Genomic DNA, 27,041 nt, shown 5'->3' on the forward strand with positions numbered 1-27,041 from the left:
TGCTCCAAATGAACACTTCTGTCCATGACTAATGTTGCCACATGCCCTGATGTTCCTCTAGCACTGAGCTGCCTAACATAGCAGCCACCAGCCACATGGGGGAAAAGCCCTGGTTAGAGAGCTCAGCTGCTAACCAAAAGGCTGGCAGCTCGAATCCACCAGCCGATCCTTGGAAACCCTAGGGGGGCAGTTCTACTCTGTCCTATAGGGTCGCTATGAGTCGGAACTGACTCAATGGCAATGGGTTTGGTTTTTGTTTTTTTAGCCAAACGAGAAGGAGCCCTGGTGGCACAATGGTTAAGTACTTGGCTGCTAACTGAAAGGCTGGTAGTTCAAAGCCACCCAGCAACTCCACGGGAGACCTGGCAAATGACAGCCTAGAAAATGCTAGGGGGCAGTTCTACTCTATCACACGGGGTAGCTGTGAGTTGGAACCGACTTGATTTTTTTTTTTTAACAACAACAGTCACAGGATTTAAATTTAAATTAAAATTCATGCTAAAATAAAATATTAGAAATTCAGTTCTTCAGTCACACTAACCACATTTCAAGTGCTCAAGAGCCACTCCTGAATGGGAGGATGCAGATACAGAACACTTCCATCATCACAGCCAGATCTACTGGGCAGTGCTGCTCCACAGCAGGGGTCAGTAAACTGGGGCCCCTGGGCTAGAGCTGGCCTGTGCCTGTGTCCGTACAGCCCACGAACTAGGAATGGTGGTGCAATGGTTAGGTGCCAGGCTGCTAATGTAAAAGATTACAGCCAAGAAAACCTAATGGGGCAGTTCTACTCTGTCACATGGTGTTGCCATAAGTTAGAATCAACTCAACAGCACCCAACAGTAACAGCATGTGCTAATAATGGTTTTTCCTTTTGTAAATATTATTTCACGACATGAGAAAATTATGTGAAATTCAAGTTTCAGTATCCTTCAGCAGTGTTTTATTGGGACAGAGACATGCCCATGTATGCACTTCTATAGCTTCTTCTGCACTCCAATGGCTGAGTTCAGTGCAGGGCTGAGTGGATGCACCAGAGACCGTATCATATGCAAAACCTAAAGTAAGTGCTAACGGACCTTTTATAGGAAAGGGATGCCAACCACTGCTCTAGAAACATGCCTATGAGTAGAACTGCTGGGTTGTAGGATAGTCCACTGTACCAGATACGTCAAATCGTCTGCAGAATGTACTAGCTCATTATATTATGTTTAAAACTTCCTGTACATATTAATATTGCATAATACACTTAAAAATAAGTCAAGTTGCCCCAGGTTTAATTTAGAGAAAACCCTGTTTGTGACTGAGCTTCCTGAGGAGGAAGTTCTGCTCCTTCTGGGTTGCCATCACTGATAGTGACTGCAGTGTGCTTACCTGACAAAGGCCACTGTACAGATAAGGGCAGATTTTAGACCTCTGAGGTGAAGTCTCTGGCCTGGGTAAAGCCACCTATGCTGGACATTGCTTTAACCAATGACCACTTACCAGGAGCAATGCCCTTGGGATTATATCTGACCATGAGAGAGTCCATTATCAGAAGAAGCTAGGAACTGTTTGCCAATAGTTGTAAACTAACTAAATCTCTCCTTTGAGAGATCAGGCTGCATATGGGGCCTGGCCCTTCTTAGCAACAGAAAACTATTTCCCTTAAAACACCATTGCCACGAACTGCCCCTTAGGGTTTCCAAGGGGTGCCTGGTGGATTCAAACTGCCGACCTTTTAGTTAGCAGCCGTAGCTCTTAACCACTACGCCACCAGGGTTTCCTGAGGGTCATTAGGAAAGGGAATTTGGTTTATTGTACAAGTCTCTGCTTTCATCTCAATGGCTTAAAAAAAAATCAAAAATCTGGTACAAGTACCAATTCTTGTACCATCCATCTGGAAACCAGAGCTCACCAGGCACTTGCTGCAAATTTGTCACATCTTACTTTTGGCCATTTCAAACACAAGGCATTCCAAATTCCACAAACAGAAGACAGTACTGTAAACTACTATGATTTTAACTAGTTTTCCAACGAACATTCATTATGCATCCAACAAAAATGTAAACATCTACCAGGTGCCAGCTACTGTCCTGGGCACTGGTGACATGGCTGGGAACAAAGGTCCCCCACCGTCACTGAGCTGACACTGTAGTTTATGTTTTGGTATGTCTGTTTATTCAGACAAATAAAAAAAGAAATACAGTGAAAGCCAGAACTCGCTGGGACTGCCTTGTCTTTCTGGGTCTCTTACATCTTCCATCTTTGACTGGGTGTGGTCTTAGCACCTTTCTATCGGTCTCTACTAGTGGAAAATATTTGAGTTTTTCTTCTCTGACAGGTTTCCACCTTACACAGGTTCTGGCTTTCACAGATTTTACAGTATATAGAGTTTGTCGATACTGGTACGTGCTATGGCAAAAAATAAATCAGGGAGAGACGACTTGGAGTGTAGGACAGCAGAGGGGTATTTCAATTTTATACTTCGAGTGATGGGGAAGGCCTTACTGATTGGAGGGCACTAAGGAAGTAAGGAGGGAGTCCTGGTAACACAGCGGTTAAGCACTTGGCTGCTAACCAAAAGGCTCCGCAGGAGAAAGATGTAACAGTCTGCTTCGGTAAAGGTTACAGCCTTGGAAACCCTATGGGGTAGTTCTACTCTGTCCTGTAGGGTCACTATGAGTCGGAATGGACTCGATGGCAGTAGGCTAAGGGAGTAAGCAAGGTGATCATACGGGGAAGTTTCAGGCGGGGGGCGGGGGGAAGCATGTGCAAAGGCCATGGGGCAAGTGTGGGCTTGGCTCAGATCAGTGATAGGGTAGCCTGTGCTGCTGGAGGAGTTGAGCAAGGCAGAGAACAGTAGATGTGACCAGATAAGTAGCCTGAAGCCACACAGGTGGGATCTCTTACACTACAGTGTGCATTGTGGTTTTTCCTTGAGTGAGAAGGAAGTGACTGGAGGGTTTTGGGCTGAGAAATAACATGATATGGCTTCCATTCTGAAAGAATCTATCTGGCTGCTTTGTGGAAGATAAGTCTGTAGGAGGGCAAGGTCAGATACAGAGGTTATTTGGAGCACTGGTGGTGCAATGGTTACACACTCTGCTGTGGTTAGAACCCACCCAACAGCTCCACGAGAAAGACGACCTGGAGATCTGCTCCCAAAAAGATTATAGCCCAGGAAACCATATGGGACAGTTTTACTCTGTCATATAGGGTTGTTGTGAGTCAGAATCAACTTGACAGTGCCCAACAATAGGCAAGAGATGCTGACGGTTCGAACCAGGCTGGTACAAGTGGGAATAGAGGGAAGTGGTTGGAGTCTGGGTGTGCTCTGGAAGTAAGGCCAACAGCATCTGTTAGCGGATTTTAAGTGGGAAATTTTAAGGATGAAGTTGCCCTTTACTAAGATGGGAAACACTACAGAAGGGAGAAATGGGAATTGTTCCTTTAGTTTTGAACGTGTATCTGTGTTACAGCTTGTTGAGTCAGTTCTGACCCCAGGGGACCCCATGTGTGTCGAAGTAGAACTGTGCTCCACAGGGTTTTCAACGGCTGGTTTTTTGAAAGTAGATCACCAGGCCTTTCTTCTGAGGCGCCTCTGGGTGAACTCAAATTCCCAACCTTCTGGTTAGCAGTCAAGAATGTTAACTGTCTGCACCACCCAGGGACCCCAGTATTATAATTTGTTAAGGACAAAAAACAAAAACAAAAAACCTGAAATAGTGTCTCAAAGGTATGGTTATCAAATGTTAAGGACATAAATTATTTTAAAACTCACTACATATTTCCAGGCTGCTCTCTAAAGACTGGATCCATTCATAATAAGAGCTGCAAAAACATGTAATTGCATCTTTTCTACATAAACCAACCAATTTTGAGTACTTAAGTTGGCTACTTCATGGGTTTTCACTCAGTGGTAATAAATCCACTGCTAGTCAGGCTGGGTCCTTTTGCCTGTAATGACCGCCTTCCCAAGGGGCAGCCTGATGCAGCTGGGGCAGCGTGGCTTCATCCTCAGACAGCCCTGGGTTTCCCACATCAGCTGTGTGACTGGACAGGTCACTGCGGAGCCATCTGCTTAAGAGGGCCACCATACCCACTTCTCGGGGTCGCTTTATCCATTCAGCCTATGACACTGCTTCTAATGAGAAAAATGGATTCGACGGGAGCAAGGATGGGGCAAGTGGACAAGTTAAAACTACTACAGGATTTTAGATGAGATACGATGAGGCTAAAAACTAAGGCAGATTCAGGAAGATTTTTATGATGCTAGAAGGACATCATGCTCCATAGAGAGTCAGCAAAAAAGAGGAAGACCCTCAACAAGATGGACTGACACAGTGGCAGCAAAAATGGGCTCATGCACAACAATGATTGTGTGGATGGTGCAGGACTGGACAGTGTTTCGTTCTGTTGTGCATAGGGTCACTATGAGTCAGAATCAACTCAACAGCACCTAACAACACCAACAGCTATGCCTTCATTACCAACGACAGAGAGAGTGAAAGAGACTGGAGTAACTCCCTGGTTTTTGGCTGATGGTGCTGTTAATGAACTAAAACACAGAGAAAGAAGGAAAGACTTGGGAGAAGGGTGAAGTGTTTGTTTGCTCAAGTATTGTAAAGCAAATCCCAGACATCATATTGTTTCATCTATAGATACTTCAGCAGATATCTCTAACAGATAAGAGTTTTTTCTTTAAGATAACTACCATAAGGAACTGAAGATCTTTACCAACTTCTGCAGTCTGAAATTGATGGAACATGCAATCAGGATGCATTGATAATTACTGGTGATTGGAATGTGAAAGTTAGAAACCAAGAAGAAGGACCAGCAGTTGGAAAATATGGCCTCCTCACATGATAGAATTTTGCAAGACCAACGACTTCTTCATTGTGAATACCTTTTTCACCAACATAAATGGCGACTATACATGTGGACCTCGCCAGAAGGAATACACAGGAAACAAATCGACATCTGTGGAGATGACGAAAAGCTCAATATCTTCAGCCAGAACAAGGCCAGCAGCTGACTGTGGAACAATCAATTGCTCATATGCAAGCTTAATTTGAAACTGAAGAAAATTAAAATAAGTCAACAAGAGCCAAAGTACGACCCTGAGTATATCCCACCTGAATTTAGAGACAATCTCAAGAATAGATTTGATGCGCTGAGCACTGATGACCGAAGACAAGTTGTGGGATGACATCAAGGACACCATACATGAAGAAACCAAGAGGTCACTAAAACACAAGAAAGAAGACCAAAAATGGATGTCAGAAGAGACTCTGAAACTTGCTCTTGAACATCGAGTAGCTAAAGCAAAAGGAAGAAATAATGAAGTAAAAGAGCTGAACAGAAGATTTCAAAGGGCGGCTCGAGAAGACAAAGTATCGTAATGACGTGCTGGAGACAAAACTAGAGGGGAGAACATACTCTGCATTTCTCAAGCTGAAAGAACTGAAAAAAAATTCAAGCTTCAAGTTGCAACAGTGAAGGATTCCACGGGGAAAATATTAATGACGCAGGAAGTATCAAAAGAAGATGGAAGGAATACAAAGAGTCATTATACCAAAAAACGATTGGCTGATGTTCAACCATTTCTAGAGGTACCATGTGATCAGGAACGGATAGTACTGAAAGAAGCCCACGCTGCACTGAAAGCACTGGCAAAAAACAAGGTTCTGGGAATTGACGGAGTATCCCTTGAGATGTTTCAACAAACAGATGCAGTGCTGGAAGTGCTCAATCCCTATGCCAACAAATTTGGAAGGCAGCTACCTGGCCAACCAACCAGAAGAGACCCATATTTATGCCTATTCCCAAGAAAGGTGATCCAACCGAATGTGGAATTATCAAATAATATCATTAATATCACATGCAAGTAAAATTTTGTTGAAGATCATTCAAAAGCGGCGGCAGCAGTATATCAACAAGGAACTGTCAGAAACTCAGGCCGGATTCAGAAGAGGATGTGGAACCAGGGATATCATTGCTGATGTCAGATGGATCCTGGCTGAAAGCAGAGAATACCAGAAGGATGTTTACCTGTGTTTTATTGACTATGCAAAGGCATTCGACTGTGTAGATCATAACAAATTATGCATAACATTGAGAAGAATGGGAATTCCAGAACACTTAATTGTGCTCATGAGGAACCTGTACACGGACCAAGAGGCAGTCATTTGAACAGAACAAGGGGATACTGTGAAGTTTAAAATCAAGAAAGATGTACATCACATGTGTGTCCTTTCACCATACTTATTCAATCTGTATGCTGAGCAAATAATCTGAGAAGCTGGACTATATGAAGAAGAACTGGGCATCAGGATTGGAGGAAGGCTCCCGCGTTGTGCAAATAACACAACCTCACTTCCTGAAAGTGAAGAGGACTTGAAGCACTTACCGATAAAGATCAAAGACCATAGCCTTCAGTATGGATTACACTTCAACACAGAGAAAACAAAAATCCTTACAACTGGGCCAATAAGCAACACCATGACAAAGAGGAAAAAGATTGAAGCTGTCAAGGATTTCATTTTACTTGGATCCATAATCAACAGCCATGGAAGCAGCAGTCAAGAAATCAAAAGATGCACTGCATTGGGCAAATCTGCTGCAAAGGACCTCTTTAAAGTGTTGAAAATCAAAAATGTCACCTTGAAGACTAAAGTGCGCCTGACCCAAGCCATGGTATTTTCAATCACATTATATGCACATGAAAGCTGGACAATGAATAAGGAAGACCGAAGAAGAACTGAAGCCTTTGAATTATGGTGTTGGCAAAGAATATTGAACATACCATGGACTGCCAAAAGACTGAATAAATCTGTCCTGAAAGAAGTACAATCAGAATGCTGCTTAGAAGCAAGGATGGCGAGACTGCGTCTTACATACTTTGGACATGTTGTCAGGAGGGATCAGTCCCTGGAAAAAGACATCATGCTTGGCAAAGTAGAGGGTCAGGGAAAAGAAGGAAGACCCTCAATGAGATGGACTGACACAGTGGCTGCAAAAATGGCCTCAAGCATAACAATAATTGTGAGCATGGCACAGGACCCAGTAGTGCTTCGTTCTGTGCTACATAGGGTCACTATGAGTCGGAACTGACTCGAGGGCACCTAACAACAACCATAACATTATCAGGCCAACAAAATTAACAATAATTCCTCAGATATAACAAAATTAACAAAAATTCCTCTCCGATTTATACTCCAAATCCAATTTATTATCTTCTTCCCCTAAACCAGAGACCACCATTCTCACAAGCTGTCACTGACTCATTCTTTTTCCCAGTCTCCTTAACCATTATATGTGGTTCTATTAGTTATATACATGTGGTAATTACGCACATGAAGTTACATGGTAGTTACATGCATTGCATGGAGTCGCATCACTGTAAGGCCATGTAACGGTACCTTGCTATCCTTTTGCATTTTTGGTTGGCTATCCTAGACTCAGTCCTCACTTCGTAACCTCACATCTGATCTTGCAAGGGAGGACCCCTCAAAATCATCTCAGATTCTATTTTCTTTGTACCCCCTTCCCACTCAACTCAGGTTATATACCACCACTAGATAAATCCACCTACAACTCTACTTTCATCCTGTTGTTCTCTGTAATAAAATGCCCGACTAGGTTTCCCAGGAGACCTCTGTAGCTCTGACAGCCTAGGAGTGAATCAAACCTTCCCCTATCTCTATTTCCCCTCTTCATTCACCTAAAATAGTCCAAAAGAACTGTACTAAAGAATTTTAAAAGCAAAATATAAAAATAGATAAATTCAATTTCTTGATACCCAAAGTCATGTCCGGGGTTCTCAACTGACAGCGCTTTACCCTTATTCTTTCCTCATTCATTCCTTTGAAAACCCAAACTTCAGGTTGGTCCTGCTCCTTTCTAAGTCTTCCACAAATGAGAAGGGTATCTCTAAATCCTGTTCTAAGAGTCTCCCTGGCTCTCAGCTGGCCCTGCCCAGGTACAGCAAGTGTTTCCTTCACACCTTACTGAGGACATTAGTGCTGCCTCTACCAGTTAGGGTTCTTTGGTTGCAAGCAACAGAAATCCATTCTAGCAAACCTAGGCAAAAGGGAATTTAATGGAAAGCTATCGGGAACTCAAAGAACTGATGGTAGTCTAGAGAATGGGACTTGGAAAAGAGCCTCCCAAGGCAGCTCAGGAGACCAGGAAATGGAAACCACAACGGTCCCACAGCAAAACAGCCTGGACAGTGCTTACCACTGCTGAGATGGAATGGGACACCAGTCTTTAGCTTCTCTGTCTCTCTGCTCAGTATTCAAATTCCAAGGAGGGAGGCACAGATTGCGTAACACACTTGGTTTGGGGAGGTGGGTTACGGATTGTAGAATCACTGACCTATACCCAATGGGAAAGAGACCAGGGGCCTATTAAGAAGTGAAAGTGGACATCTGCTGAGTAACAAGTGTCCGCTGCACTGGGCTTGCTTATCTACCGCTCATCTCTAATCCATGTCTCTCTGCCCTGCTCAGCCTTGGTGCCCACGCTCACCAGCTGGGATGCCCAGCCTGGTCCTTACCTGTGCTGAAGGCTGGCTTCCTTGCTTTCTGGTCCGGGCTAGTTTCTGGGCAAGCTCAGTTATGGGTCTAATCAAGATTCCTTAAATACACAGGCTCTGCTCTCACAAACTCATGAATTATGGCAGTAGTTCTCAAATTTTAGTGTGCCAAGAATCACTTGGAAAGCTTGTTTAAAACACAGTTTCTCAAGCTCTACCCCCAAGAAATTCTGATTTAGCAGCTCTGGAGAGAAGCCCAGTAATCTGTATTTTTAATGAGCGCTCCTAAAGCAAACAGGCTGAAGATTATGCTTTGAGAAAACTGGCCTATCGGTGGATTCCAAACCTGGCTGGCTGTCAAGGACTTCTTAGGCTCCAGCCCTGGAGGTACAGACTCAGGCAGCTGAGAATAGTGCTCGGGAGTCTGCACACCACACAAGGGCCCCAGGCAGACACAGTGTTGGATGCGATATTGGAAAACCACAGCAAGAGAACACCCCATTCCATTCATCTCTTCAACAGAAACCATTGGACCCGAAGTTGACTCCCAACCCCTGCTCCCCATGCCACACGCCGTACAAGCTGAATCTATTCACTTGCTCCCTGGAAGCCCTGCCAGTTCCCACCTCTGCTCCTACCTTTCTCTCCACCTTGGCTGCCTATTCAAATTCTACCCATCCTTTAAAAGGAAGCTCAAGCTCTGCCTTGTGAAATCGTTTCCTCGCCTTCTTCACCCACATCATCTTTTCTTGCTTATAAACTCCCGAAAATACTATGTGTTGCCTCTCTTACTTTGCACTGACTTATAAACTTCCTAGTCACCCTGGGTAACTCTTTGTCAATGTTGGTTTTGCCTTCCCACCTAGATTATCAGTGCTTTCAGAACAGGGCCAACGTTCATGCTTTGTTAACATTTCCTAAAGGAGCTGGCATAGTTGTCTAATATTTACTAATTCTGAACCTTTCCTGAGAGACAACTGCTTCCAAAATGAGTTCATTCTAATCAGTAACTGATAATACCGGGCTTCTGTCCTAACATACAGATACTTATTTTTAAACTGCTACTCAAGTGATTACTGCCTTATATTAGGTTGGACCATGGGCAAAGTCCAATATTTGATCATTTTTGACATACAAAAATGCCAACTTCACGTGGCCAAGCCTAACACACCCCTTCCTCCATTGCTGCAAACACAACATCAGCCCAGTTGCATATCCTAAAAATGCAAAATCGGGCACTGACATAGAGTAGTTAAACTCATCAGTCATCCTCAGGGGATATGAATCACACGAATTGCGAAGAATACGGAGAAAAGCTATCATAGATCTTCTGAGTAGGTTCTAATTAAATATGTGTGACAATAAAGTGCCCATCCTTGCCCTGAAATTTCTTCTGGACTCTATTCATAATTGTTTAACCGATCTTGTAAAATACCTGCACTCAGTCGGAGAAGGTAAGGAAAAAGAATGCCTGAATAGAACCACCCACACTCAAAGGAAGAGCATTAAAAAAAGTGGTGGGGAGATGCTCGGCTTTCTAATATGAGCAATATACCAAACCAAGAACCAAACCCGTTGCCATCGAGTTGATTCTCACTCATAGCGACCCTATACGACAGAGCAGAACTGCCCCCATAGAATTTCCAAGGAGCACCTGGTGGATTCGAACTGCTGACCTCTTGGTTAGCAGCCGTAGCACTTAACCACTATGCCACCAGGGTTTCCATGAGCAATATGGAACGTACAATTCTAAAAGCAGCAACAAATGAGGTCTGTATACATGATTCAAAAGCTTTCAAATCTCCATTGTTGTTGCTGTTGCTGGGTGCCCTCAAGTCGATTTTCAACTCACAGCGACCCCTTGCGACAGAGCAGAACTGCCCCATAGGGTTTCCAAGGCCACAATCTTTACCAGAGCAGATCACCAGGTCTTTCGCTTCCACAGCCCCTGGGTGGGTCTGAACTGCCAACCTTTTGGTTTGCAGCTGAGTACTTAACTGGTGCGCTACCAGGGCTCCTTAAATCTCCACTAAGTAAACAAGATGTAAAATTTGTTTTGTGTTTTGCACTTATAAAATTTAACATTTGTTATATAGCAGAAGTCAGCACAACTGGACCGAAGGAAAAGCACAGAAGTTTCCTAGACACATCCAAAAAAAATAAAGTTTTAACATTTGTTAGAAGCCTAAGCAGGGCTTCAAAAAGGTGCAGCTGGTTGTTTTAACAAAGCATCATTGCACGTGTAAGTGTTAACTATGCAGCAAGCGTTCACCTAGAGTAGTACACTCGTCTACTAATCTCGAACTTTACTACAGAGCTAACGATTGCTTGCAAGGTGGCCATAGTATGATCTATGATCCAGTTTGCTTTGGAGCAGTATCACACAGAAAAGGGAATACCATTTCATCTCATCTCAAAAGTGTCTGCTTATATAATACATAATCTTCTAATCAAAAATGAAGGGACACTTTCTGCCCCATGAGCTTGATTTACATTTTAATTACTTACTGAAAAAAGTCACGCTCTTCTAACTATTAGTGCCTAACACAAGTAGATTAAGTAAACTGATTTTGAAAATATCTTGTTATCCTGTAACTGGATTTTAACCACCATCCCACCAAGCTTCTCACACTCAGCCTTACACACATCAACCCAGATTCCAGCAGATTGAGGAGGAGGGGCAGAGAAAATCATTTTAACCGGATGGTTCAAAAGGTTATTAGCCAAAAGGCTGGCTGTTCGAACCCACCCAGAGGCACCTCAGAAGACAGCCCTGGTGATCTGCTTCCAAAATGTCACAGCCGCAAAAACCCTATGTAGCACAGTTCTATTCTGAAACACATGAAGTCACTGTGAGTTGGAACTGACTCAGCAGCAACAAACAATAATATCCTAAAATACTTGACGAATACTAAGACTTTATTCTCTTAGTTTCACCCCAAGAAAGCACTCTGGACTAGACCCTGTATACTCAAGGTAAACGTCTGATCAGTGACGAACGAGCCTACACTTCACCACAAGCATCCATGACTGAGTTTCTAACATGACACATATATTTATTTCTGACAAGGAAATTCCACAGGCTACCCACACACAGGCCTTGTAATGGGATGAGACTACAAGCTGGAATGTTCAAGTTTTTTAACGATAACATCATGAGAGTCAACACAGGGAGCCTAAGGATTCGGGCTGGAGAATCAAGCTCTGGGTCAAAGGCAGAGCTATCATTTATGAGCTGTGGGACACTGGCCAAGCTCACTCATTCCATCTACAAATATTTATGGAGCGCTGACTCTTCCCAGGCGCTGCTCTAGGTATGAGGGATTCAGTGGAGAACAAGGTAGGCAAGAGCTCTGAGTTCCCTCATCTGGAAAACAGGGATAGTGCCTACCACATGAGACTGGTGAAAAGAATTAGAGAAAGTAATCCACGTAAAGTCCTTAGAACCATCTCTGCCACGCTGATGGCTGCCACTGCTGCCACCACCACCACCACCATCATCATGGTGCCAAATTAAATTCAATGTCACTAACAAAACAAATCTACGATCAAAATAAGATTCCAGATACAGCCTTTACCTTATCCAGGAAAATTATTAAAGAAACTCTTTGAGAAAATGGAACACTATGAAGACTACGTAGAAAGATGAAAAAATATTTCTCACAGAATGTTAAGTGAAAATATGTTTTTTAAAGATTCTATTATTATTAATAACAACAGCATCAGAAGGCACTATTACCTTAGTGATGTGTTTTGTGGTACTATACTGGGAAAGTATTGTGTATAAGAAATCACAATGTATGGTGAGATTTTATAACAAATAAGTTAGTGCCACATATGTGTGTTCCTGAGATTTGCACTTCAACTACAGGAATCCAAGATAGCACAGGGCAGGTAAGCGGCCACATACTCCCTCCCCGTCTGTGTACGTATACAAATAAATACGCTAATATTCCCAAAGCCCTATGAGGTATGTGACATTATTATCCCCATTTTACAAAAGATTAACTTGAGGCACAGACAGATTAAGTAATTTGCCCAAGGCCACAGAGCCAATAAGCAGCAGGGCCAGGATTCAAATGTGGGCTATCTGGTGTTCTGTGGGTCTGTGTTCCTCACTGCCTGTCTGTTACAGCCTCATGAAGGCAGTGTTCTGCTGGATGTGTACCACAACAACAGAAGAGCGAAGGAGGGAAGGTGACATGGGAGGTGTTCCCCTCCCCACCCCATGCAGCTGCTCACTCCTCAGGCAGAGAAGCGCACCATGCTTCAGTCAAGAATACACGAGTATCAAATCCATATACCCAAGAGAATTGAGAACCTTTGTCTTTTCAAAAACTTGTACACAAATGTTCAGAGCAGCATTATTCTATGCCAAAAAAGTAGAAGCAACTCAAATGTTCACCAAGTGATGAAACGATAAACAAAATGTGGCACAGCCATACAGTGGAATATTACTCAGCCATAAAAAGGACTGAAGCTCTGATACATGCTACAACATGGATGAACCTTGAAAACACGCTAAATCAAAGAAGCCAGACACAAAAGACCACATACTGCTTAATTCCATTTATATGAAATGTCCAGAACAGGCAAACTTATAGAGACTGAAAATAGATTACTGGTTGCCAGGGGCTGGGGAAGAAAGTGGGGAGTGACTGCTATCGGAGGCAAGTGATAAAAACATTCTGGAACTAGGCAGTAGTGATGGTTGCATGACCTGTGGATATACTGTACACCACTGAATTTTATACTTCAACAGGGAATTTTATAGTATGTGAATTATATCTCAAAAAATATATATACACATACATATGTAGCTGTGCTCCCTCATAAAAATTTCCCGAAGGAAAACACTGACTTATCTATCTACTATGACATATAAGCTATACAACCATGTTACCACTATGGCTTAGCTCTAAATTCTTCTCTTCACAGATAAAAAAAGAAAAAAAAAGCCAATATATAACTTTTGCGTATCAATGAAAAAACCTCATAAAACTTTTTAAGTATAATTAAATCTATGATTACACATTAAGTTTTGACAAATGACACAATAAAGTTAGATTCAATACAATGAGAAAGAAAAAAGTGCTGTTTTATTGCTATGACTTTTTCTTCAATGTGCACACTTCATTTCCTCCTCCCTTTTGTAACTTTCTGCCTCTGCCACATACATATTAGCTGTTTGATGGCTATGGATTGAACTGTGTCCCCCCAAAATGTGTGTCAACTTGGCTAGGTCATGATTCCCAGTATTGTGTGATTGTCCACCATTTTGTCATCTGATGTGATTTGCCTATGTGTTACAAATCCTACCACTATGATGTTAAGGGAAACCCTGGTGGCGTAGTGGTTAAGAGTCTGGCTGCTGACCAAAAGGTCGGCAGTTCGAATCCACCACACATTCCTTGGGAGCCCTCTGGGGTAGTTCCACTCTGTCCTATAGGGTTGCTATGAGTCGGAATCCACTCGATGGCAACAGGTTTTGTTTTGTTTTTAATGATGTTAATGAGGCAGGATTAGAGGCAGTTATATTAATGAGGCAGGACTCAAACTACAAGATTAGGGTGTGTCTTAAATCAATCTCTTTTGAGATAAAAGAGAGAAACGAGCAGAGACAGTGACAGGGGACCTCACACCACAAAGAAACAAGAACCAGGAGAATGGCACATCCTTTGGACCAGAGGTCCCTGCACTGAGAAGCTCCTCAACCAGGAAGATTGATCACAAGGACCTTCCCCCAGAGCCAAGAAAGAGAGAAAGCCTTCCCCTGGAGCTGGCACCCTGAATTCGGACTTCTAGCCTCCTAGACTGTGAGAATAAATTTCTCTTGTTAAAGCCATCCACTTGTGGTAATTCTATTATAGCAGCAGATAACTAACACAATGACCCTGAACACATAATGTATGTTTGTGCCTCAGTTTCCTTGTCTTTAAAATGGAGGCTGGCACAAACAACTCTTGCCTAATGAGGTTGTTGCCAGCACAAAACACAAATTTGTAAAGCGCTTGGAATAACGCCTAGAACACTGTGAATGCTTATAAGCGTTGTGAATGATTAGTAACGTAGTAGATGCTGTTGTTGTACATGCTGTTGAGTCAACTGACTCACAGTGACCCTACAGGACAGAGTACAACTGCCCCATCCGGCTTCCTGGGCTGTAATCTTTAGGGAAGCAGACTGCCAGGTCTTTCTCCCGAGGAGCCACCGGATGGGTTCAGGATGCCAACCTTTCGCTTATTAACTGTTGAGCCACCACGGCTCCTTAACGTAGTAGACTGTTCTTAGGTGCCGTCAAGTCAGTTCCGACTCATAGTGACCCTATGTACAACAGAATGAAACAATGCCCGGTCCTGTGCCATCCTCACAATTGTTGTTATGCCTGAGTAGACAGGGTTCCACAAATACTATGGGACTGTGTACAGCTGACACTTCACATGACAAAGAAAGGCCTTAGGGAGTACGTACAGAACCCCTGACAGCAATCACCCCTTAAAAAGCACGAAACGTCAGAAAGGCATAAACGTCCACTGAAAAATACAACGTAGATAATCCTTTACAATGATCTATACAGCATTGAACATCACACTCATAAGGAGGAACTACATAATAACCAAGTATGGGGTCATACACAGACACTGAAAAACCTAGTTAGGACAGAGGAAACCAGTATGCAACGCTAAAAATGGTTTCAAATCTGAGGGAAAACCACAAATCACCTCAGCTACTGAACAGAGTACGTGTGTGTTCACAGCACGCAGGGCTTCCTCTGCAGTCCATCTAATGGGGTTTTTCTCCAGAAATGATTGAATAAGTAACACTAATTGGAAAAGTCTGTCTCCATCACTGACTTGAACAGCACACACTAATTTTCAGGTTACTTTTCTGAAAATATGATGTGGCACTTGAACATAATGAAGCACAAATTTGTTTAAGTAACTCCTCAGAAATAACCCCACACTCATTTCCTTTGATTAGCTATAGTAAAATTAATGTATGATGTCATTTATGTAAGTTAATCCAATTTTTCTTATTTCTCCCTAGGCAAACAAAACACACTCTTCATTTCACAGGAGAAGTTTTATTCTGGGAAACTGTCAGGCAAAAACTGCTCTTTAAAACTTAATTTTACAATGTCAATTCTAAGTCTGACGCAAATAAAGAGTTCAGCAGTCATCAGTTAAGGAAACAAATATGGACGTTTGATGTGAATGTCAAGTGTGAGAACAGTTTTGATCTGGAAAGTACCATTACAATTTAGCAAAGTAGATGGTTATTACGAAAATCTCCAAAGCAATCCTAGAGATTTGACTCTATTAAAAGACTTAGGTACTACGATCTTATGAAGTAACTCAGGCTAAAATTTATTGGAAGTAAAACCTAAGGCAAAAGGATTCCTCTAGAAAGACTGCTCAACATTTTCAAAAAATCTTTTCAGATACCTGAAGTCTAGGCAGTGTAAGCAAAATCTCAAGCCCTAATTATCTAGAGCCTCATCGCTCAGGTGCAGCCCATGGACCAGCAGCATCAGCATCACCTGGGAGCAGGTTAGAAATGCAGAGTCTCAGGTCCCCCCAGACTTAGCGAATCTGCATCTTAACCAGCTCCCTAGGTGATCTGTGTACACACTCAAGTGTGAGACACACTGATCTAGACATCATCCACCTGGCTCCATCAAGACAAGGAGTATAAAGAGGCAATTAAATGTTTTGTCTTTTACCTACAAGAACCAGCTTTTCTGGTCAAGTGTCTCAACTATTAAAATTAATAGGAAAAAATCTGGCACACAGGAGCCACAGATAACACTTTGCTATCAAGACATTTTCAGAAAGTTCAGAAATGATACAAACGGGGTCTATGAAGTGCTTCCCATCCAGTCCAAATTTAACAAGAGTAAATAAAAACCATGTTTGTACCTGCGAAGTGCATAGGTGCATCTTTATCCACGGCGATCAGCGGGGGGTCAAGGAGCACTGTGTTATCATTTTCTGTAATGATACCATGATAGGTGGGTTCAAGCCATGGCTTATGCTTGTTAACTGCGTTGGTGGGAAAAAAAAAAAAAAGACAAAATACACAAGGTCAGAATTATTATTTTAAATTTATAACTATTTTTTAAGAAAAATATCTGTCCATTTATATGATTAAAATAAAACTCCCATTTAGTCTTGTATTTTTGTTGCCAAGTTTGGTATCAAGGCCCAAATGGGATAAAATTCTAAAGTTGGTAGTAGAGAAATTATTTGAGCCTGTGAAGCAACCAGAAATAAGAAATAAATTGCACTAGAAATCGAGAGAAAGACAAAAAGATGGATGGCTATAGATAAACTCAAATTATCTGTAAACAGAAAAGTTACAAAGAAAAATATGTCATTTCTTTTACAACAGATATTACCTTATTATTAAATTAACATTACCAACAAAAATTTTAAAAAAGTTCGAAGTAGATATTTTAATGTAAAATTAATAAACTATCATATTTTTGCAAATAGCATGCCCACATAAATAAAACACCCACACATATAAAGCACCTAGCATACCCAGGAAAATAACGCATGAAGGAGCTGTGTGGTTGACAAAAACATTTAACATGCCCATTATTTGCATAAAAATAAGGTAAATGCAAAGTTCTAAAAAACTTAATTTAAAACAGTGCTTAAGAATACCCACTCTGGAGTCAGGCTGACCTGGGATCCAATTCCAGTTTCCCGCTACTTTTAGTGTGGCCTTGAGCAAGTTCATTGATCTCTTATTCTCAATTTCCTCACTTGAAATCCAGAGACACCATTGCTCTCAACATGGGGGTGAGCATACACCACTGGAGAAGCAATTTTTTTCTCCTTCTCTACTGGGCATTAGAACTGCTACCTAAGTTCTTAAGGTAAGAACTGCTGATCTGGCATCTACTTAGGTCATTCACATGATAAAATAAATTTCTAGCTCCTGTCCATTCTGCTTTGTCTGGAGCCGTGCTCACATGCCTGGAACTCCCCTGGATACTAACTCAGAGATACTCCCTCCCTCCCTGAGCTTCCTATCTCCACTGGCATATTCTGGGCTCTGCCTCACAGCTCAAACCTTTTCTATTTCTTTTTACACCTGAAGATTGTTAACAGCTCACATTATAACCTCAGGATACTCAATTAAACTGATCCAGAAAGATTAAAACGAGTGATATGAAATTTTTATTTCCAAGTATATGGTGGTATTTTCTGTAAGTGTAAATCAATCTGGACATATCTAACACAAAATATAAATATGCCTTCTTTAATACAATGCTATCATGACATGAAATATAACCAGAATGTTTCTTAGCAGGATGGCAAGATTTCTACTCATTTACTTTGAATGTGTCATCAGGGAAGACCAATCGGCAGAAAACGGCATCAAGTTTGGTCAAGGTGAGGGACACTGAAAACAAGGAAAACCCTCAATGAGCTGGATTGACACAACAGCCAAAGTAATGGACTCAAACATGCCCAGGCAACATTTCGTTCTGTTATATGTGGGGCTGCCATAAGTCAGAGCCAACCTGACACTAAGAACCACCACCATGACGTGATAATACTTATTTGCTACTCTGTTAATGACTATTACACAATGAGAGGAAAATGTGAAGATCAGCAGTACCTGGCCTCGCCTGGCAACTACTCCAACAGGGCACAGTATGGGAGCAGCGAGCTCGCAGCTAAAATCCTAAATCAGAGGCATGTAAAGGCCTCCATTTGTGAGGAAAAAAAGGCCAGAGCAAAGCTGCCATCTTTCTTATTAGTAACATGTTCACCAGTCATTTGCACAAAACACGAGCAAGCCAAGAGCAAACCCTCTTGTCTTCACTTTCAAAACAATCCAGATCCAGCCACTTTTCGTCCTCTCTGCTGCTCACCTCGACTACAAAAGCCAAGTAACTGACCCCCGTTTTCATTCTTGCCCTCCTACACTAAGGCTCCACACAGCAGCCAGGGGGAATCGCCCAGAACAGCAGTTCTCAAACAGCGGTGGTCTTCTGTTTATGTGGGTTGTTATCTATCAGTATTTACTGTATTGGAAATTAAGACCAAGAAATACATTAATATTTACTCACTCATTTTAAAAAACAAACCCATTATATGTTAACATAAATATTTTTATGAAAATAACTATATTTTCCCTGAGTTTAGTGAGAAGAGTGGCAGTGTTTTATATTTCTGCAAATCGTTTTACATCTGCTCCAGCAGTCAATGTGCTGCACGTCACTTGGCATGTAGCCTCTAGAAAACTCCACTGGTAAGAAAAGGCAAATAATGTCTTAATATCACTAAAACAGCTTGTCCTCTCGGAGCCCCTGGAAGGGCCTCAGGAGACTCACTCCAGATCGCTGCTCGATGGTTCACTCCTCCAAGGAGGACAACCTGCTGCTCTCTCTGCCCTTGCTCCTGTCCTTTTCTTTACCATCACCCAGCCTGTCTACTCTGCTGTTCACCACATGCAGTGAGGAGAGGAAAGAAGGAGGCGGCATGAGCCCCGAACTCTGAAGCCGGACTACCCAGACCAGCCTGTGACCTTGAGGATGTTACATGACTTGCTCTCTGGGCCTCAAAGTTTCCTCATCTGTAAAATGCAGACAATAAAGTACCCACCTCATAGGCTGTTGTGTGATTAACTCAGTCAATATGTAAAATACTTAGAACAGTACCCAGCATTTGGTAAATGCCAAAATGTGGTGGTATTATTTCTCCTCCCTCACACACATTTGCACCTGAAAACACAGGCTCTGTGGGGGTGTGACCTTTTGGTTCTCGGTTAATTCCCAATACCTAGAACTGTGCTTGGCACATAATTTCTCAAGTCTATTTGGTAAATGAATGAGTACATAAAGAACCTTATATAGTACAAGAGGCATTGATGGTTCAGTGGTAGAATTCTCGCCTGCAACGTGGCAGACTTGGGTTTGATTCCCGACCAATGCACCTCGTGTACAGACACCACCTGTCCGTCATTGGAGGCTTGTGGCTTGCTATGCTGCTGAACAGGTTTCAGTGGAACTTCCAGACTAAGACTATGAAGAAAGGCATGGAGATCTGCTTCTAAAATTCAGCCAGTAAAAACCCTGTGGATCACAAAGGTCCCATCTGCAACTGACCATGGGGATGGGGCAGCACTGGGCAGAGTTTTATTCCACTGTGCAGGGGGGTCGCCAAGAGTCAGTGGCTGACTAGATGGCAGCTAATATCAACAACATTAAAACAAAGAAACCCGTTGCCATCAAGTCAATTCTGACTCATAGTGACCCTATGGGGCCGAGGAGAACTGCCCCATTGGTATTCTAAGGCTATAATCTTTATGGAAACAGACTGCCATATCTTTCTCCGCGGAGTAGCTAGTTGGTTAGAAAGGCTGACCTTTCAGTTAGCAGCCAAGCACTTAACCACTGCACCACCAGGGCTCCTTTACGACAACACATAGTACGAATATGAAATTCTCCCATAGAGAAGACAGCTTTTGAGTTCAGAACTGAAAGACGGGCATGAGATGGGGCTTTAGACACTGGGAAGGTGTTTTGATTTTTGTTTATTTGTGGCAGGTAGATGCTCCAAACCAGGAGGCTAGAAAATCCAGAGGCACACTGTGGGTGAACCAAAACACTGAGAGATATGTCTGGAAAAGGTAAGTTATGGTTAGATTATGGAAGAACCTACCATGAAATCAAACCCCGAGCACAGAGATCAAAAATTAAAAGTGCCTCTGAAACACATCTTCTCCCCTCCTGGGACAGGAGAGGTGGTGAAGAGGAGAATCCAGGTCCCCGTGGCATACCTGTCCCTCCCCTTTAGAAACTCCCCATGACCACGATAAACAGTGACATGTTAACCGGTGGAGCTGGCTGCCTGAGCCTTACAAACCCTTTGTTCATTCAGCCTTTATTCTCAGATGGTTCCACTGAACACAAAAGATAATTTCATTGGCGATCAGGCTGAACTCTTTACCTCACCGCTAAAACTCAGCATCCATCCCAGGTATCTTTTTAAATAAACCATGCTATTATTCTGGCTGGAATACTGCCGGGAGTTACAGATGTAATGGAGTTTTAAAATACCATTTTATTTCTGCTACCCTAATGGAAAGGCCTGCAGCTAAAAATGGCTGATGGCTCAAGGAGAAAAGGAATTTTACAGCCATAATCCCAGCCATTTTATTTTTTCCCCAGCATTCTCATTTTATAATTCAGAATTCCTAAATTGCTTCTTTAAGCTGGCAGTAGATTGAAGAGGTCTGGTTAGTTCCAAAGACTGAAATTTTGAATATTTAATGAATGGTATTTTTAATATTTCATCACATTCAATTTGCATTATAAAACATTTATAGAAACAACGTGACTGATGTTTCTGTAGTCATTAAAAAAAAAAAAATCTTAAATAAAGACAGAAACTACCAACTAGAAGTCCAGGAAAGTGTTGTCTATGTTGAGGGTCTATACCTGTCTCATTTTGTCACACTCCAGCCCATAAAAACCATAAACCTTAACCAGACTCAAAGATCTACTAAATTTTAAATGGTGTATCATTCACTTAAAATAATGGAATAGCAAAGCTGGCAACCAGACCTTCTGTAAGTGTAGGATGTATCTGGGATTTAAAAAAAAATGAAACCCACTGCAGCTGAGTCAGTTCCGATTCACAGCGACCCTATCGGACAGAACAGAACTGCCCCGTAGCGTCTGCAAGGTTATAATCTTTATGGAAACAAATGGCTACATCTTTCTCCCGCAGAGCAGCTGGTAAGTTCGAACCTATGACCTTTTGGTTAGCAGTCGAATGCTTTACTCACTGCACTACCAGTGATCCTATATCTAGGATACACATCTATTACTTTAGGATATGATTAGTTTTTTTTTTGTTGTGATGGTAGATTTTGATCATTAGAAATTGTCACGGATTTAAATAACAAGATTAAAAGAATACAACGGTCAACTTCAGTGTTAAGTATAAACTTGTGTCTCCCAGCACGACTGAAGTCTGTGGGCTAAAGACAGGTTGGGCCCTTACCCAGGTCACACAGGACCCGGCAGGTTGGCTCCGGAGCCTGCAGGCTAACTCTGAGGCTACTGTAGCCCTGATGTCAATCCAGTATCACAAACAGTTCCCTTCAGATTTATTCACCTACAAGTTGGGAAAACCTAGTGGCGTAGTGGTTACGTGCTACAGCTGCTAACCAAGAGGTCGGCAATTCAAATCTGCCACGCGCTCCTTGGAAACTCTATCAGGTAGTTCTACTCTGTCCTATAGGGTCGCTATGAGTTGGAATCGACTTGACAGCAGTGGGTTTGTTTTTTGTTTTTTTAATTAAAATCAGTTTCTAAAACTGAATTTTATATGCCTGGTAAATCCCAGATGATGTTACATGTATCGTTTGCAGATTGAATTTTTAACCTTGGTCCATCAAAAGATAGGGTCACAATGAGTCGGAATAACTGGACACCAACAGGTTTGGGTTTGTTTTGTTTTGTTTTGGCCTCTAGGTGGCAATAAGCACCTTTCATTGCATGCTCCAAGCTACCAGGCTTCGATTAAGAACCTAAATCTTTATCCCTGTGGTGCAGTGGTTAACTGCTTCCCTGCTAAGCAAAAGGTCAGTGGTTCAAACTCACAGCTGCTCCATGGGAGAAAGATGTGGCAGTCTGCCTCCGTAAAGATTACAGCCTTGGAAACCTATGGGGTAGTTCTATTCTGTCCTATAGGGTGACTATGAGTTGGAATTGACACCACAGCAATGGGTTTGGTTTGGGTTACTAAAGGAGAAGAATGTAATCCGTGTTACCCGGCCCTTTGCTAAAAGATGATACTCATTGAGTGTTTTAAACTATACAGGCTTAAAATATCAAGTTGACTATGTTTTTTCTCAAGAAAAAAAAAATGGAATCAGTAAAATATTCATATAGGTCCAAAACCAAAATATAAGAAGGTATATAATCTCATGGACTCTCTAAGTCCTCTCCTGGCCATAAAGTCTTATACTGGAATAAGACATTCCTGGCCTTTCAAACCAACTTAATGCCAAGAATTCTTTTGGCTTCAAATAGCTACTAACTTTTAGTTTGTTCTGACAAATGATAAGGCACGCTGCAAGGCACTGGGCTGTTGGGAGCTCAAGTCACAACCTATCAGAGAACACAAACATATCAACAACTGTCTACATTCCAAATGAATTTCCTGCATCAAAGGTTTGTATCTTACTCCTGACTCATGTCCATCGTGGGCTGGAGGGGGACTGGCTCACTGGAGTCACACAGGGACCAGATTGACAGAGCAGCCATCCCTCATGCCAAAGACAAAGAGTGAGAGCATTTCCCAGTGAGCAATGCCATCCACTCAGAAGGGACACCAGTCACTCTGGATCATAACTCACTGGCCAGAACTGTCACCCGGCCCCACTCAAATTCAACGGGAGGAGAAGCACAATTCTACCATGTGTCTGGAAGAGAGGTCCGGAAGTATATGAGAACAGCTCTAGGGACCACCAGAAGTACCGCATGAGGGTGTTCTTAGAAGGGTAACTGAGGTTTTCTTGAGCGTGACGAAGTACTTTAAACAGAATAAAAACAAGACATAAAGTACAAAGGTATAAAAGTAACACTTCTGCAAGAAACCAAAAGAGATTTACATAAGTGGAAAAACATACCTTGCTCATGGATAGGAAGACTTAACATTACAAAAATGTCTATTCTACCAAAAGTGATCTATACATTTAATGCAATTCCAATCCAAATCCCAATGACATTCTTTAATGAGATGGAGAAACAAATCACCAACTTCATATGGAAGGGAAAGAGGCCCCGGATAAATAAGGCATTACTGAAAAAGAAGAACAAAGTGGGAGGCCTTACTTTATCTGATTTTAGAACCTATTATACCGCCACAGTAGTCAAAACAGCCTGGTACTGGTACAACAGATACATAGACCAATGGAACAGAATTGAGAATTCAGACATAAATCCATCCACATATGAGCAGCTGATATTTGACAAAGGCACCAAAACAGTTAAATGCGGAAAAGGCAGTCTTTTTAACAAATGGTACTGACGTAATTGGATATCCATCTGCAAAAAAATGAAACAAGACCCATACCTCACTCCACGCACAGAAACGAGCTCATAATGGATCAAAGACCTAAATATAAAATCTAAAACGATAAAGATCATGGAGAGAAAAATAGGGATGTTAGGAGCCCTAATACATGGCACAAACAGTATACAAAACATTATTAAGAATGCAGAAGAAAAACTAGATAACTGAGAGCTCCTAAAAATCAAACACCTATGCTCATCCAAAGACTTCACCAAGAGAGTAAAAAGACTACCTACAGACTGGGAAAAAGTTTTTAGCCATGACATTTCCAGTCAGCATCTGATCTCTAAAATCTATGTGATGCTGCAAAAACTCAACTACAAAAAGACAAATAAGCCTATTAAAAAATGGGCAAAAGATATGAATAGACATTTGACTGAAAAAGACATTCAGGTAGCTAACAGATACATGAGGAAATGTTCACGATCATTAGCCATTAGATAAATGCAGATCAAAATTACAATGAGATTTCATCTCACTCCAAGGCTGGCATTAATCCAAAAAACACAAAATAATAAATGTTGGAGAGGCTGTGCCGAGAATGAAACACTTACACACTGCTGGTGGGAATGTAAAATGGTACAACCACTTTGGAAACCGATTTGGCGCTTCCTTAAAAAGCTAGAAATAGAACTACCATACGATCCAGCAATCCCATTCCTCAGAATATATCCTAGAGAAACAAGAGCCTTTACACAAACAGATATATGCACACCCATGTTTATTGCAGCACTGTTTACAACAGCAAAAAGATGGAAGCAACCATGGTGCCCATCAACAAATGAATGAATAAATAAATTATGGTATATTCACACAGTGGAATACTACACATTGATAAAGAACAGTGAAGAATCTGTGAAACCTTTCATAACATGGAAGAACCTGGAAGGCATTATGCTCAGTGAAATTAGTCAGTTGCAAAAGGAAAATATTGTACAAGACCACTATTATAAGGACTTGAGAAATAGTTTAAACTGAGAAGAAAACATTCTTTTGTGGTTACAGGAGGTGAGAGGGTGGGAGGGTGGGAAAGGGGTATTCACTAACTAGTTGGTAGATAAGAACTACTTTAGGTGAAGGGAAAGACAACACACAATACAGGGGAGGTCTGCACAACTGTACTAAACCAAAAGCAAAGAAGTTTCCTGAATAAACTGAATGCTTCAAAGGCCAGTGTAACAAGGGCAGGGGTTTGGGGACCATGATTTCAGGGGACATCTAAGTCAATTGGCATAATAAAATCTATTAAGAAAACATTCTGCATCCCACTTTGAAGCGTGGCGTCTGGGGTCTTAAACGTTAGCAAGCTGCCATCTAAGATGCATCAATTGGTCTCAACCCACCTGGATCAAAGGAGAAGAACACCAAGGACACAAGGTAATTACAAGCCCAAGAGACAGAAAGGGCCACATGAAGGAAAGACTACATCACCCTGAGAGCAGAATAACTAGATGGTGCCTGGCTACAACCGATGACTGCTCTGACAGGGAACACAACAGAGAACCTCTGAGGAAGCAGCAGAGCAGTGGGATGCAGACCTCAAATTGTCATAAAAAGACAAGACTTAATGGTCTGACTGAGACTGGAAGGGCCCCGGTGGTCACTGCCCCCAGACCTTCTGTTGCCCCAGGACAGGAACCATTCCCGAAGCCAACTCTTGAGACATGGATTGGACTGGACAATGGGTTGGAGAGGGATGCTGGTGAGGAGTGAGCTTCTTGGATCAGGTAGACACTTGAGAGTATGTTGGCATCTCCTGCCTGGAGGGGAGATGAGAGGGTGGAGGGGGTTAGAAGCTAGCGAAACGGACACAAAAAGAGAGAGTGGAGGGAGAGAACAGGCTGTTTCATTAGGGAGAGAGTAATTGGGAGTGTGTAGCAAGGTGTATATAAGTTTTTATGTGAGAGACTGACTTGATTTGTAAACTTTCACTTAAAGCACGGTAAAAATTATTTAAAAAAAAAAAAGCATATGGCCCATTCTGGGACTAGCAAGACCACAATTTATTGCTGCAAAGGTATAAGGAGGTACAGCTGGAAAGGGGGCCTGACCTGTAACTTGGGGCACATGGTAAGCATCCCTTTTTTAAGCCACACCAAGAAGTATTCTTAATTCTGTCGAGAATGGGAAGCCGCTGCAAATTTGAAACACTTGGTGTGGTATGGCAGAAAAGGCAGGGACCCTGAAATCAGACAGAGTATACAAATGGTGCTTCTGTCTGACTGGCTTTGTGATGCAACACATCATTTAACCACCTACACCTGTTTCTGCGACTGTAACCTGGGAAACGGTCCCCACCTCACCGGCTTGTGGTGAGGACTCTAAGTAGTAGGATAAATGAAGGGCCCGCTATATGTCTGCCACACAGATGCTCAGTAAATACTGGTGATTAATTAATCATAAACAGGAGCTGTGTTTTAGAAATAACTCTGAGGGCAGAAAACCAGAGTTAAGGAGACTCAGGAGGCTTAAGGACTCATTCCCATGACGACCTTAACATCACCATCTTCCTAAATACACACCCTACAGCTAAAGGAAATCCCCACAGTTTTCAGGCTCCACTGAGACCTTATTTCATCCCTTGTATTTAGCAAAAGAAAAGAGAGAACCAGTGTTATAGCAGAGAGATACTCTCATAGTTTAAAAAAAAAAAAAAAAACCCTGGCACTTTAACAAAAGAGGAAACTTTTTCACTAACCAAAGTAACACAGCATGATATTTATACACACTAACTCTCCTTTGCAGCTGAGGTTACTCCTAGAAATAGTTTTGGCTAATACAGCACCAGTTTCCTCCGACTTTGTAAAACATATTTTTTTAATTATTCTAAGAATAATTTTTTTTTCTGAAGATTTCCAAAGAATCTCCAGGCAAATTTTGTGAGCACAAGTTTAAAGGCACCTTCATTACAATCCCAAATAAATTTAATTCTGAAGTGTTTGAAAAGCCTGTCTATATTAGATATTATTTAGATCTGAGTTTCTCAACCTCAGCATTACTGATATTCTGGGCTAGGTATATTTTTTTGCTGTGGGGACTCTCCTGTGCACTGCAGGCTTAGCGGTATCTCGGGATTCTACCCAGCAGACATCAGTAGCACGCCCATTCCCCTCCCCCCCCCCCAGCATTGTGACAACCAAAAATGTCTCCGGACATTGTTCAATATTCCTTGGGAGGCAACCCGCCCCCCTACTTTGGGAACCAGGCTTAGAGCCACCTCTTTAAGGAAAACTAATGTTCTCCACATCAAAACATCCAATTTTATCATTTATGTGCATTATATCAATGTAAAGCTAATTTTTAAGTAAAATTCCCATTTTAGGGTAAAATAAGTCCTTAAACAAGCAACTACTCTTTTTAATGGCTGAGTGAAACCTTTCTTGTATTTATTCACTTTTCACTTACAAGCATTT

General features: G+C 42.0%; 1 protein-coding gene across 4 annotated transcripts in view; it reads right to left on the bottom strand.

The window, feature by feature from the left end:
- CLSTN1 (calsyntenin 1) overlaps positions 1-27,041 on the bottom strand; it is a 91,034-nt gene that overhangs the window by 33,494 nt on the left and 30,499 nt on the right. For all 4 annotated transcript variants that reach the window (XM_064281245.1, XM_064281243.1, XM_064281244.1 and 1 more), the window contains exon 2: positions 16,441-16,563. In XM_064281245.1, the coding sequence (XP_064137315.1) occupies positions 16,441-16,563 (123 nt within the window). The remainder of the gene's footprint in view (positions 1-16,440; positions 16,564-27,041) is intronic.

The sequence above is a fragment of the Loxodonta africana genome, chromosome 3 (assembly GCF_030014295.1).
Source record: "Loxodonta africana isolate mLoxAfr1 chromosome 3, mLoxAfr1.hap2, whole genome shotgun sequence".
NCBI classification, from domain to species: Eukaryota; Metazoa; Chordata; class Mammalia; order Proboscidea; family Elephantidae; genus Loxodonta; species Loxodonta africana.